At 52.6% G+C, this 14,947-nt stretch overlaps 1 protein-coding gene and 1 long non-coding RNA gene across 11 annotated transcripts in view; one reads left to right on the plus strand and one right to left on the minus strand.

Moving 5' to 3' along the window:
• The window catches only part of STK32B (serine/threonine kinase 32B), a 404,839-nt gene extending 391,345 nt beyond the window's left edge, over positions 1-13,494 (plus strand). For 8 of the 10 annotated variants that reach the window (XM_042936913.1, XM_042936916.1, XM_042936921.1 and 5 more), the window contains one exon: positions 11,596-13,494. In XM_042936913.1, the coding sequence (XP_042792847.1) occupies positions 11,596-11,734 (139 nt within the window). In that variant the 3' untranslated portion in view covers positions 11,735-13,494. Of the gene's footprint in view, positions 1-7,263; positions 7,357-11,595 lie in introns of all 10 variants that reach the window. The other 2 variants (XR_006202037.1, XM_042936915.1) reach the window with 2 other exon arrangements.
• The window catches only part of LOC122218631, a 31,306-nt gene that overhangs the window by 3,313 nt on the left and 13,046 nt on the right, over positions 1-14,947 (minus strand). The window lies entirely within an intron of this gene.

Here is a 14,947-nt window from a genome sequence, read left to right on the forward strand (position 1 = left end):
GTGTCTGTAAATACTAAAAGATATTTATAACCATACTTTCCTGGTTTGACTTCAGTGAAGTCGACTTCCCATTGGGCTCCCGGTCTGGTGCCTCTGAGCCTGGTTCCTTTTTTATTTGATGTAGCTTTCGCGTTGGTGAGTTGGCAGGTCTTGCAGGCAGATACAACTTGCTCTATTTTGGTGTCCTGTTGGTGAATCTTGATTCCGGCATGTCGGATTAAGTCTTTTAATTTTCGGGCCCCCATGTGAGTAGACCGATGCATGTGCTCTAATATTGAGACTCCGAGCCGGTCTGGCAGCACGAGCTCCTTGTTAGGTGTATACCACCATCCCTTTATCTCCTGGGCCATGGGGAGTTTCTTGATCCGCTGTAACTCCTCCTGGGAGTATTTGGGCTGGTCTGGTAAAACTGGGTCTCCCGGGTCTGGTAGTTGTATGGTCATGGTGGGGACTGGAGTAAGGGCTACTGCCTTGGCTGCCTGGTCAGCCTTTCGATTACCTCTAGCTACTGGGTTATCAGCTTTTTGGTGCCCTTGGCAGTGGATAATGGCTAGCTTGGCAGGAAGCCATAAGGCCGTAAGCAGGTTAAGTATCTCCTGCTTATTTTTTATAGTCCGTCCTTCTGCCGTCAGTAACCCCCTCTCCTGATAAATTGCCCCATGAATATGAGCTGTGGCAAATGCATAACGGCTGTCTGTGTAGATGTTAAGCCGTTTTCCAGCTCCCAGCATCAGCGCCTTGGTGAGGGCTATGAGCTCCGCTCGCTGGGCTGACGTTCCGGAGGGTAGAGCCTCCGCCCATACGGTGTCCATTTCGGTGACCACCGCTGCACCCGCATACCTGTGTCCATCTCGCACAAAGCTGCTGCCATCAGTGAACCAAGTAGCCTCGGCATCGGGGAGGGGCTGGTCGGTCAGGTCCATCCGGAATCCATGTACTTGTTCCAGGATTCCCGCACAGTCATGTAGTGGAGCACCTAGGTCAGGGTCGGGCAGCAGGGTTGCAGGATTGAGGGCTGCACTGGGGTGGAACCGCACTCGTGGAGGGTTGAGTAGGAGGCTCTGGTAATGAGTCACACGTGTATTGCTCATCCATCTATCAGGAGGCTGTTTCAGGACCCCTTTAATGGCGTGTGGGGTTGTGATCCAGATCTCCTGTCCTAGGGTCAGTTTGTCTGCATCCTTGACTAGGAGTGCTGTTGCCGCAATAATTCTTAGGCATGGCGGCCAGCCGGCAGCCACTGGGTCTAGTTTCTTAGACAGGTAAGCCACTGGGCGGTTCCAGGGGCCTAAGGCTTGAGTTAGAACCCCTTTTGCTATTCCCTTATGTTCGTCTACAAAGAGGTGGAAGGGTTTCATAATGTCTGGTAGGCCCAGGGCTGGGGCACTTAGGAGGGCCTTTTTTAACTGATTAAAGGCAATTTCTTCTTTTTCAGTCCATTTAAATGTTTTCCCCTCTTTGGTAGCTTCATATAGGGGCCTGGCGATCTCAGCAAAACCTGGAACCCAGAGGCGGCAGTAGCCGGCTGATCCTAGGAATTCCCTCACTTCTCTTCGGGAGGTGGGAGTAGGGATCTTTAGGACAGTTTCTTTTCTGGCATCTGATAACCGCCGCTGTCCGCCCTCCAGGATATATCCCAGGTAACTTACCCTCTCCCTGCATATCTGAGCCTTCTTCGCGGATGCCCGGTACCCTAAAGCTCCCAGGGTAGCCAGCAGGTCCTGGGTCCCTCGCTCACAGTCTTTGGCCGTGTCAGCAGCAATCAGGATGTCATCTACGTACTGTAGGAGGGTGAGGCCAGGGTGCTCCCTTCTGTACTCACCCAGGTCCTCGTGTAGTGCCTCGTCGAAGATGGTGGGTGAATTTTTGAATCCCTGAGGTAGCCGTGTCCAGGTGAGTTGCCCACTGTAGCCCTCCTCCGGATCATGCCACTCGAAGGCGAACAGGGGTTGGCTCTGGGGTGCCAGCGGCAGACTGAAGAAGGCGTCCTTTAAATCTAGTACAGTATACCAGACCCTGGAGGGCGCCAAGGAGCTCAAGAGAGTATATGGGTTGGGAACAGTTGGGTGTATGTCCGCGACCCTCTTATTTACTTCCCGGAGGTCTTGTACCGGTCGGTAGTCATTTGTGTGAGGCTTTTTGACCGGCAGTAAGGGGGTGTTCCAGGCAGACTGGCAAGGAACTAGTACCCCTAGGCTTCGTAGTCTCCGGATGTGTGGCTGGATCCCCTTCCGGGCCTCCTGTGACATGGGGTATTGTTTGATCCTTACCGGACTCTCTCCTGGCTTGAGTTCTACCAGGACTGGGGTCCTATGAGCGGCTAGTCCCATCCCCCCCCCAGTCTCTGCCCAAACCGAGGGGAATTCTTGTAGCCATCTGTCTATATTATCCTCTCTCGGGAGCGCCTCCTGGTGGAGGAGGTATTCATCCTCCAGTTTCATGGTCAGGACCTGGATGGGGTGGCCCTTGCCATCGGTGACCTGAGGCCCCCCTTGTCTGAAAGTTATCTGAGCTCTAATCTTGGTCAGTAAGTCCCGTCCTAACAGCGGGTAGGGGCATTCTGGTATTACCATAAAGGAGTGGGATACCCGGCCCGTTCCCAAATCTACTGTTCTTCGGGTAGTCCATGAATACTGGCTCATACCAGTTGCCCCTTGTACCCAGGACTTCTTGCTGGCTAGTTTTCCTTGTGGGGTGCGGAGGACCGAATGTTGTGCTCCGGTGTCGACAAGGAAGTCAACAGGGGTCCCCTCCACTTTAAGAGTTACCCTGGGTTCGGGGAGAGGGTCCGAACCCCGACTCCCCTAATCACTTAGTTCATCTAGCTCTAGGACTTTTACTCGATCAGTCTTGCTTCCTTTCCCGCCGGCCCTTTTCAGACAATCTCGGGCCCAATGCCTTATCTCCTTGCAGTATGCGCACTGATCCTTCTGCAGCCTCTGCTTCCCCCCCTTGGTGGTTCTTTTACCTTTTCTTGCGTCGTCTGCCAGCTGCCAGAGACGGCGGTCTCGTTCCTCAGGGGAGTCAGCAGTGGTAACTAGTAGTATTCTCGCCAGGTCTCGAGTCTGCTTACTGCTGGCAGCCGCCATGGCGCGAGCCTGCTTGTCCTCAGGAAGCTCCCGGTTATTATATACCTTTTCGGCTACCACCAGTAAGTCCTGCAGACTTTTTTCTCCTAGTCTATCTATTTTCTGTAATTTTCTCCTAATGTCTATGGCCGATTGGTTTACAAAGGCCATGATAACAGCTGCCTTGCTTTCCAGAACCTCTGGATCCATGGGGGTATAGGTACGGAATGCCTCCATGATCCGTTCTAAAAAGGCAGCCGGAGATTCATCTTTTCCCTGTTGTACATTTCCTACCTTGGCCAAATTGGTTGGCTTTCTAGCAGCCATTCGGAGACCCCCCATTAGAGTCTGGCGGTAGACCCGGAGCCTCTCCTTACCTTCTGCCGTGTTGAAATCCCACTGGGGCCGAGTTAAGGGGAAGGAGGCATCTATCTGAGCCTGGTTGGTGGTGGGATTCCTGTCTGTGCCCGGAACTAGTTTTCGGGCCTCGTTGACGATTCTTTCTCTTTCTTCAGTCGTGAACAGGACCTGCAAAAGCTGCTGGCAATCGTCCCACGTGGGCTGATGGGTAAAAAGAACAGAGTCTAATAAATCAATAAGCCCTGCCGGTTTCTCGGAAAACTTAGGATTCTGAGCTTTCCAATTGTAGAGGTCACTAGTGGCGAAAGGCCAATAGTGATGGGGCTGGTTCCCCTCCGCGTCTGGGGGTCCGGTGGCTCGCAGGGGCAGAATAGTGGAGTCGGCGGCGGAGGCGGATTGCTCCCTCTGAGCCCTTTGTCTGGTGAAGGGCGGGCTTCCCACTGGAGCGTTTCCGCCTCCCGCTCTCGGAACAGCATCTGCCTCCCCCGGAGGGGGAGGATGGTGTTCTTCCAGCATCCTAGAGGGGTTATACGAGGGAGGAAAAATTAATTCTTCTTCAGTACCCCCCTGTAAGACAGGGTAGAGGGGTGCTGAAGGCTGGATAAGACTTTTTTTTCTTCTTTGTCCCCTGCAAAGCAAGAATGGGTTTTGGCTCCGGAGGGAGCGGGGCTAGGAAGGGTTTAAGCCAAGAGGGTGGGTCTTCCACAAGGTCCTGCCAAGTGATAATGTAAGGGAGCTGATCAAGATGGCCCGTCTTAGGCTGAGAGATGATACTCCTGACTCGGTGGATGGTAGGGAGGTCGAAGGTCCCCTCTGGTGGCCATCCGACATTGAAAGTTGGCCACTCGCTAGAACAAAAAAACTGCCACCGACCCTTTTGGACTTCCACACTGAGGTTGTTAGCTCTTCCCCTCACATCCTTAAAGTGATCAATCATAATACTTAGAGGAGTAGTCTGAGTCTGTCCCATAACGTCCGTCCAGTAAGTCCACAGAACAAAACAGAGAAACACAAAAACAGACAAACAGAGGGCCCCTAGAAAATCTTCCAACTCCATGGAAGCAACACTGAAAGCTAGCTTAGACATTTGAGGGGATTCCACGTCCCTCCAAAACCGATGAGGGGATTCCACGTCCCTCCAAAGACGACGGCCTCACGCCGACCAGCGGGAGCGACCCGCCTCGTCTCAGACCTTTGAGGGGATTCCACGTCCCTCCAGAAGGGAGAATCGGAACGTCTTCCGAAACTCCCGGCCCGTGGTCCTCCAGTGCGTCCACTTAGACCGCGTCGGGCACTACCAGAACTCCAGAAGTGAGCTCACACAGAAAAGACAGAACAAACAAACAGACACTAACCGTGGCCAGTCAGGCTCTCCGGGTCGGGGGTCCCTCAGGGGTCTTGGGGATCCCGGGCCGAGCCCCCAAATGTTATGCCCAGAATTCGTGATCCCCAAAGACCACTAGGGAGCCGAGTCCGATGCAAAAGCAAAAGAACCTTTATTCGAGCTAGCTCGAGCTCAATCCCCTACCTGCACCGACGCAGCGGTGAGATACCAGGGAGAGAGAGCGAGTTTCAAAAGGACAAAGGTTTTATTGGGGCCCAGGGGCAGTTGGTGAGGTAACGGCTGTGGCCTCAGCCGATTGGCTGGGGAAGGGTCCGAGTCCTGTTAGACAGGTGAGGGGGGGGTTACTCAAGGGGAGGAGGTGTGGTCAAGGTGAAGGACACAGAACAAGATGGAGTCGGCCGGCGTAGGCCCGCCCGCCCTTTCACTACGTAATCCGTGCACGCTACATGAGTGCTGGCTAATGTAATTCATTATATACAGAATTATCAGCCCATGTCCATTAAGTGCTGGGTCAAACATGATTTTGCCATAATTTTTAATTCACACACACACACACACACACACAAATAACAACCTGTCCCAACTCCCTCAGCTACAAGAAAAAAGAGCTTCATGCATGTTAACTCAGGTGAACTGTTGCCCACAAGGGCTGAGACTCACCAGTTCTGCAAATGATAATCCAATTTATGTCCCGTGAGGACACTTGTTGTTTCATTTAATTACAATTGGCCTTCTTTCCCCCTTGTTGAGGGTGACACAGAGCCTGCCAACCTCTGGGCAAGCACCCTGCTAATGAAGGGTGGCCATTTATTCCTTTGTTTGGCCCACCCATCCTTCCGGCACGTTGACCGTGTGCCGGGTACTGTGTAGACACAGACGGCCGTTTCCAGTGGATGAGAGACAACATAACAAGGCAGAAGACCTGGTTCTGGTCTCTGGTTCCACACCCTGGTCTTCCCGGGTTTGTGGACCCCTCTGCACCCCGCCGTGACTCCTCGGCCTGGATTCTGTCCTACTCAGCCCGTTGTCCTGTTTCACCCACTTTCTGGGTCCTGACGCTCAGCCATTCCGTGTGTACCCCATCCCAGTACGCTCCACTCCTCCAGTTCTTCCGCCCTGACCCCCTCCCCACCCAGGACGTGGCCTACAGAACCATCTCTGGGGGCCTCCATGCTTGGAGACTTCCATCAGAACTATGACAGGCAGTTAACTTTTACTTCCTGATCCTCAGTTTCCCGATCTGCAAAATGAGAGTATCTCCACAATGCGATCATCATCATCGCAAAAATAGCTGCCCTGTAGGGGCACCTGGGTGGCTCAGTCGGTTAAACATCTGACTTCTGCCCAGGTCATGATCTCGCGACTCGTGAGTTCGAGCCCCACGTCAGGCTCTGTGCTGGCAGCTCGGAGCCTGGAGCCTGCTTTGGATTCTGTCTCCCTTTCTCTCTGTCCCTCTGCTGCTTGTGTTCTCTCTCTCTCTCTCTCTCTCTGTCAAATGTGAATAAACATTAAGATTTGTTTTTAAATAGCTGCCCTTTATAAAGTAGCTGCTATGGGACAGACGGATGGCACACAGTGGTTCATCTTCTCCCGTGCCTGTGTTGCAGATGAAGAGAGAGAGACTTGAAGAAGTTGCAAGTCCCCGGCCACTCAGCCAGTGATGGCGAAGCTGGGCCTCTGATCTAATTCTGCCGAGACTCCTAAGCCTGCACTCTCCCGATACACCCCTTTGCCTCTCCATCCACCTTTCTACACAATCCAGGAAACATACACGGGGAGAACCAGTGGGATGATATCAATAGGTGTGAAACGCTTTAAAATGGTTTTCTTTTTCGAAGCTGATGGCATAAACGAAAACCCGGCTCTCATGTCAGAGGCAGGGCCTTCCCTGCGGAAAGCCCGTACTGGATGGATGTTGGGTATTAAGCCGACTGCATCCTGCCTGTGTGATATAGCTTGATTTTAAATTACTTTGATTGCTAATCATTTTATTTTACTCTTCTCAGATGCTTTGCCTTTGAAAAATGCCTCCAGCCCGATTTATTACGAATTTTAATGTGTGTCCTCCTCTCCTTGGGCAAGGTTTGCTATCCTAGAGTGCTTCCTTCTAGCATCTAATCGTGGAGTTCGGCGGGGGGGGGGGGGGTTTGAGGGAACTTGTGTCTGTCACTCGGAATTCTGGCCACAAAGCTGACAATTAATTTGATAAGTTGGCTGAGAAAATTAAATGTTCCTGCCATTGCAGGGATAACCAGCCAATTTGCATCAGCAGACTTGAGCTCTGCCTAGTAGGATATGTAAAAGCCTTTTTCATTTCTTCCCGTTACAGATAAAACTGGGCTGTGGGCTAGTCATAGAAGTGAGCTCTCAGGGCCACAACCATATGGTTTCGTATCTCTTTCTCGGTTCACGGATTCCTATTTCAGCAACATGACCCATTCTAATTCCTTCAGAGCGTGGAAAAATCATCCCACGCTCTCTTCCCTCCAGGTCCAGATTGGATGGCATAGGAGTCAATGGAAAGAGCATGGGTCTTGAAGAACGATAGCCCTGGGAGTCCAGCCTCCCAAAGTCACGTAGCTCGTAAGTGGCAGCCCCAGGGATGGAGGCTGGCTCTAAGCCCAGACCCTTGGTGCTCTGCTGTGGCACTTCCTTCCAGCAGAGACTTCATCACAGTGAATGTTCGCTGTTTTCTCTCTGCCCTGCTCCACAGCCCCTTCAACTGTGAGCCACAGACAGTGCCAGTGGAAGGGTAGGGGGATGCATGGGTTGGTGGTGGGTGGGTAGGTGGAAGTGTATTGAGCAGATGGGTGGGTGGCAATGATGAATGGAAGTATGGGAGTGGATGGATGAACGGATAGGCAGGAGGGTGATGGGTGGATGGATAGTAGATGAATAGGAGATAGATGGGAGGGGGGTGGATGGGGAAATGGGGGTAAATCAGGAGATCGACAGATCAGTGTATAGTGAATGGATGAAATGGATGGATGACTAGGTAGATAATTAGGTGGACGGGGGGATGATCAATGGATGAGGCAGATGGATGGGTGTCGGGTGTGTATATGGGAGGGGGGTGGCTGGGTGGTAAATCGGTAAGTGTGTGAGGGGTGGACAGGTGAGGAGGGATGAATAGGTGGGGTTGGGGGTGGGACAGATGGGTGGACATAATGGAAGTAGATGGATGGAAGGGTGGATGGATGGATGGGGGATGGATGGATGGATGGATGGATGGAAGGGTGGATGGATGGATGGGGGATGGATGGATGGATGGATGGAAGGGTGGATGGATGGATGGGGGATGGATGGAAGGATGGATGAATGGGGGATGGATGAATAGATGGAAGGGTGGATGGGTGGATGGATGGATTGGTAGATGGATGGATGGATGGATGGATGGATGGATGGAAGGATGAATAGATGGAAGGGTGGATGGATGGATGGGGGATGGATGGATGGATGGATGGAAGGGTGGATGGATGGATGGGGGATGGATGGAAGGATGGATGAATGGGGGATGGATGAATAGATGGAAGGGTGGATGGGTGGATGGATGGATTGGTAGATGGATGGATGGATGGATGGATGGAAGGATGAATAGATGGAAGGGTGGATGGATGGATGGGGGATGGATGGATGGATGGAAGGATGGATGAATGGGGGATGGATGAATAGATGGAAGGGTGGATGGGTGGATGGATGGATTGGTAGATGGATGGATGGATGGATGGAAGGATGAATAGATGGAAGGGTGGATGGATGGATGGGGGATGGATGGGGTAGGTGAATAGGCAGATGAGTAAATAAGTGGATGAATATATGGATCGGTGGGTGGAAAATGGATGGATTTTGCTGGGTGGGTGGAGAATGGATGATGAATGTTGGTGGGTGAGGGGCATTGCAGATGTAGTTGGAAGAACGCAGGCTTTGGTGTCTCCCGGAACTCGAGTAGAATCCCAGCTCCACAGGCTCTAGGTGGATGGGGGGATGCCCAGAGAAGGGTCCCTCTTTCTTGGTTCAGCCACCTTGGTTCACAATGAATCTGATGGTAGGTTGCCAGGGGCATGCATGACCCGTACTTCATTTAGTTAGTGCTGTAGGGTCCGGGACTCACGGTCGTAGTATTTTATGTATGACGCTCCACAGAAGAAGGCGGACTTGAAGCTGCTGGTTCTACTCGTGAAATAACTTCTGGCCAAAAGAAGGGGCCAGAGTGCCTAAACCAACAGCTCCAGAGAGGATGCTGGTCCACACAGCAGTGTTCTGTTTGTTCTATTTCTGTGCCTTACCTCACTCCTGTCCCTTCATTTCAGAACCCCTGCCTCCCTCCCGCTACCCCCATTCCATACAAATCCTTAAAGCCCAGCTCAAATGCTGCCTCCTACAGGAAACCTTCCCTGCCCCGACAAGATTTCCAAATCCACGTCTCCCTCATCTGCTCCATTCTTTATTATGCAACGTTTGAAGTTATATTTTGTGTTATAATTAGAGAAGGACTGGGGTGTAGAGACAGCGATGCTACCTCTGCTGTGTTTGAACATTTAACAGAAAGTGTTAATGGGATTCGTGTTTATCTCGTGATACACCCAGAGAATTACATGGTATTATAGTTATGAACCAAAGAGCAACGTCCTGCTTTGGAAGTGCAGGCCTCTGCCATTTAGTTTCCTAGCCATTTGAGTTTTCGACTTTTTCCTAGTTTTTATTGGATTTTCTTTCCAGGAGTGCCTGAGAGAGTCCCTTAAAACAGAGGAGAGGAAAGAGGAGGGACAGGGGAGGAAGGTTCCCGGGAAGTTCCCAGCCCTGCCCAGGAAGTCTGACCACCCCCTCTCCTCATCCTAGAAAGACTCTCCCTCCAGACCCCAGGCCGCCCTCTGGGTGCTGACGCCTCCTTCAATAGGATGATGAATGCTAGCCCTAACCATCTTTCCCAGGTGTGCTAGCTGGACAGCTGCGAGCCACAGGGGCACAGGGACCGCACACCTGCTCCTCGGCCCTGCGGGTGGCCCAAGGGTAGGAGGCAGTGGCCACCAAGTTTCCTGTCTTAAAAATACTGTGTTGTTGCTGGTACTTCAGCATTACCTGAAGAGCTCACTCCAGCCCTCACATTGTTGCGGACACTAGAAGATCCCACCAAGCGTGCGCACACACACACACACACACACACACACACACACGCACACACACACACACACTGTGACCTGTCAAGGCCATGACTGTGTTGTAGTCACGTGCATGTTTGCCGAGTGAAGTGGCTGTCGTTTACATCTTTCATAGGTCCACACTCTGCTGGACGGAAGCTACTAATGTTAAAAAGTAAATTCAGTCTGAAACCTGCGTCCTTCAGAACAAGAATTGTGGCAATATGGGGCACCTGGGTGGCTCAGTCAGTTAAGCGTCCGACTTGAGCTCAGGTCATGAACTCGCAGTTCGGGAGTCCAAGCCCCACATCGGGCTCTGTGCTGACAGCTCAGAGCCTGGAGCCTGCTTCCGATTCTGTGTGTGTGTCTCTCTCTGCCCCTCCCCTGCTCACACTCTGTCTCTCTCTCTCTCTCTCTCTCTCTCTCTCTCTCTCTCTCAAAAATAAACATTTAAAAAAAATTTAGAGGCACCGGGTGGCTCAGTCGGTTGAGCGACTGACTTTGGCTCAGGTCATGAACTCGTGGTTCATGAGCTCGAGCCCCACATTGGGCTCTGTGCTGACAGCTCAGAGCCTGGAGCGTGCTTCGGATTCTGTGTCTCCCTCTTTCTCTGCCCCTCCCCTGCTTGCACTCTGTCTCTCTCACTCTCAAAAAAAAATAAACATCAAAAAAATATTTTTTAAATAAAAATTTTAAAAAATTTAAAAAGAGAGAATTGTGGCAATATTATTATTTCCAGCCCCGTAGTGGATATTTCACATACATGCTCTCTGATTCCCTTAGCCTCCTGCCAAGTGAATGGGATAATCCCAGGTTTACAGAGGGAAACTGAGGCCCAGAAGAAGACAGCAGCTTGAGCCACGGTGCCCAACTGGCAAGTGCTGAGAGCTGTGTTCTTCCTGGTCTCAGTCTCCCTCCCTCCCTCCCTGAAGGTCTCCATTTTATTTTTTGCCTGCACCACGCACGCGGTGACAGTTCTAGGATCATGCGTGAACGTGAACTCGCAGGTCACAAAGAGAAGGATGTTGACGTCTTAGATCCTGTGGAGGGCGACCAGGTGGCCAGCTGTGAAGAAATGCAGGGCTGAGACTCACGCCCCCTTAACAGTTTGTCGTGGGCCATTTTGTAAGGCTGGGTGCTCATCTGTTTGGATATGTATTTGGGGTATAAGTTGATTAGTGGCCGTTGCCCGTTTAGAGGGTAAACTCCGTGAAGACAGACAAGAGGACTACTTTGCTGGCCAGGGTCTCCCCTGCTCCCCTGCGTGGTGGCTGGTACATCAGTGGGCATTCGATTATAGGCGTGAATGAATGATGTGCGGGGGCTCATCACCGACACCGACACCGACGGTGTGAGCTTAGCAAATCGCAGCCGTGATCTCCCGCAGACTTCGCAGGGAGTCCTAAGGCAGGAATCATTATCCGCATTTTCCGGAGATAGGGTAACTGAGGCTCTGTGTGTTAAGTATCTCACCGGAGTGCACCTGACCCAGGCTTCGATCCCAGGCCCGCCTGGGCTCCAGGGCGCCACACTCTGGGCCTGTAGCAGCCGTGCCTCCCAAGCCAGGGGACGGCGTGGGCGGAAGGCTTCCCAGTTGCCCTGTTTGTCCAAACGCGTCTCCCGGACCTCCCGCCACCCTCGGTTCTGTGCCACCAACTCAGGTCTGTGCTGTGTTTATTTGCAGGCTGAGGAGGCAGCAGGGGCAGACCAGCCAGCTCTTGGACACAGAGGGCCGAGCTGGGAGCCAGACCCAGGGCAAGCTCCAGGACGGCTGCAACAACAACATCCTGGGCCACGCCTGCTCCCGGGGCTGCAGCAGCTAAGCCACCGCCTGCGGCCCCGCCTGACGGGACTGTGCGCATTCCCGTCCTGCCCACCGGAAGCCCCTCTCTGTGCCACGATGGTCCCTATCTCACTCCTGGTAACACCAGATGCAGAGACAGCCCTGGGCTTGGAGCTGGGAAGCCCGGGTTCTGGTCGCAGGTGCCTGACGGATTCTCTGCGCGACTTCGGACAACCTTGCCCTTCCTGTGCCTCAGTTTTCTGCATCTGCCAAAGGGGTTAAAACAGCTGTCTGTCCCACTTCTACAAGGTTATTGGGAGAAACCAAATAGGTAGGAGACATGCAAAATCTGTGACATTTATGAAATTGTTTACACGGGCAAAATAGAACCTTGATATTTGAAGTCCACTCCCTTCCCGCAAGGCAACTAGGCACCCCCTCCATTCCCACGATTCCCACACCCTGGAGCAAAACCGGAAGTGTCTTCATTTGCCGCCTCTGGGAGGCCAGTCTTTCTGACCCGCTAAGGTGGCGTGGCCGCGCACCAGCCTGGTCCCCTAGGTCCTGATGCTACAGGTGCATGTCTGCCCTTCTTCACAGAAGACCGCCTCCCACCTGTAATCCCAGCAGGTCCCCACCCCACACCCCGCACTGGCGTGGCAGGTGGATGCCCTTCAGAAGGTCAAGTCACTGACCACCATTTTGAGAGTTCCTCCCAAACCCAGTCCCACCGCCAAATTCTGAGTCCCCGTCCCCTTTCTGGGGGTCTTTCCTGTGAAGGGTGGGAAGTGGCCTCCTCAGCATTGTCTTAAAGAGGGTCCCCAAGTGCCACGGATGAGGTGGCTCTGTATTGAGGAGCAAAGAAGCATGGGTCACCAGGAAGTTGAGTCGAGGAGGACAGTGGACTCGCACAAGGAACAAACGGCTGTGGGACCTGTGCGGGCAGCGCTCTGCCCTCTGGATGGGGAGACGCCGTAGCACCGGGGACCGAGCTTCGGCGCGGCGTCAGGCTCGTGCTCGGAACCCAGCCCTGCTGTTTACCAACCGGAAGACCTTAGGCAAACGGCATAATCACTTCGGTGTCGTTTCCTTGTTTCAGAGCGGCGGCGATGAAGCCAGCCTTGCAGGGTGGTTACGGGAGTCGGTGGCATTCTGTGTGTCCCGTGCCCAGCACACGGCACCCACTGCATGGTAGGCACTCTGTGCCCACGTCACCGTCATCATTTGCAGAGACTTCCCTACGTCACTCGTTTGGCAGGTCACTTTCCGCAGAAACGAGTCCGGTGGTTTGGCTTCCTTGAGCTTTTCTTCCCAGAGTCTTGGAACTCCATCCATCCCTGTCAACGTTCCGCTGTGGTTTTAGTTTTCCTTCCAACTTCCGGTTTTTACTTTTTACATCATCAGTCCACCCTCGGGGCCGTCCATGCCATCTCTCCGAAATCTTAAGAGACGTATTAACGGAGGGTGTGGTTTTCTGTCTTTAACCTTCAGAAAGGAGATGCTCCTAAGAGTCCTCCTTTCAGCCAAGCCTACTCCTCGATTCCGTTGCCCACGTCAGTCTGCTTGTCTTGCGCACTCGTCGTTCTCCGTCCCCCACCGGCACTGTCCTGTTCCCTCCAGGCAATCGCAGGGCTGCTTCTCTCTTCACTGTGACCCGGGCAGCACTTAGGATTTCTTGCTGGGCTGAGTTCATGAATTAGGGGGCAGGAGCTAGAAGTAAGCCCAAGAGACGCTAGATTTCCTGGCTGTGTTTAAGTTGATGTTGTTTCTTGTTCAGAATAAACTATTTCTTGGGCATTCCTTCTTGCGACTTTGTTCTTGTTCGGGGTTGGGTGGGGAGGGGCCGTGTTCCTCTTAGAGCCAAAAGGCTCTAGTTGAATTGGAAACATAGCGACAGGAGGGGGAAGGACACCAAGTTGGTGATGTGTTTACTTGACTCCCAATAAAATCAAACTCGATCACAATTTGTATTATTATCATCGTTATTACTCTCATCATCACCATCATTATTTTACACTATAAAGGTGCAATCCGTTTATTAGAGAAAAAATACCAAAAGTTTTCCACCTAGAGCAAAAAAAACTCTTAAAATTTCAAATTACACAGCTCAAACCTCCATACAGCACACATGCGGGTGCCGATAAACCACGTGCTCTAAAGCACAGACTTCTGGATTTCCCGCCTCCCTGCTTTTGCCCACCCCGTTGTCCCTGCCTGGGATGCCTTTCGACTCCCACGCCCGCACATCAAAATACATGCCTCTCCGGGGTCAATTCCACCCCTTCCACGATGGCTTCTGGTCTCCTGACCACACTGACTAACCCGAGCCAGACATGACCTTTTCCACGTGCTTGCTCACGCACTTTCACTTCCCTTGGCTCTGACGGCCATTAATTGCACAGTAAGGCGACTTTTGCCCATGGCTCATCCTCCTTCAAGCCAAGAGAGGCCAAGACCTATTCATGGCTGTGTCTGTGTCTCAGCCTCCATATTCCAGGCCCAACTCTGCTGGCTCATAAGAGGTAATCAGTAATTTTGGAATGAATGAGATGAGAGCAAGCCCAACGCTAAGTGGGGTGGGGTGGGTGAAGCATGCTTTGGGCATCCTCCTGCCTGCCGCCTGGCCCCACTGTACTTCCTGGGTATTTTTCTCTCCACTCTCCAGTGCACTCCCAGGGGCTGCCCTTCTCCACCCTCCACCCAGTGGAGTACGCAGTCCCTACCCACCCCCTCAGAGCCATCTCCCCTGAGTTCCAAGTTCCAAAAGACTTTTCCCTTCTCCCTCATGCAAACACCCATTCCCAAGGAGTAGCCTAGCCCAATACTGCTGAGCAAGCAATCTGATCAGAGAAATTTGCACCGAAGCAAGAATTTGCAAGAGGATCGTGATTTGCAATCTGGGCATAATAGGACAAGCTGGAGACGGGTGGTGGCAACAGGGTTTCCTTGCCTCCATGGAAATACATCGTAGGCTTCTTGTGCCAGTGAGTAAAAATGGTGTGTATTTAGAGTAATTGTAAAGCCAAAGCTGGATGGTGTGAATCCCTTCCTGTTCACTGGCAGATATTACAGTATCTTGTCCCCAACCCTCTTTCCCACGCCAGGTTCTGAATCCATCGGGGCGGGCTGTGCTCTGCCGGCCCCCAGCACCGAACTGCCTTTCGGCAGGTTCTCAATGGATGTGGAAGGAGTGCAGACGCTCCCACCTTGGCGCCCAGCTCTGGCCACGTTTAGCAAATGCCTATCACTCTGA

Source organism: Panthera leo, chromosome B1 (genome assembly GCF_018350215.1).
Source record: "Panthera leo isolate Ple1 chromosome B1, P.leo_Ple1_pat1.1, whole genome shotgun sequence".
NCBI lineage: Eukaryota > Metazoa > Chordata > Mammalia > Carnivora > Felidae > Panthera > Panthera leo.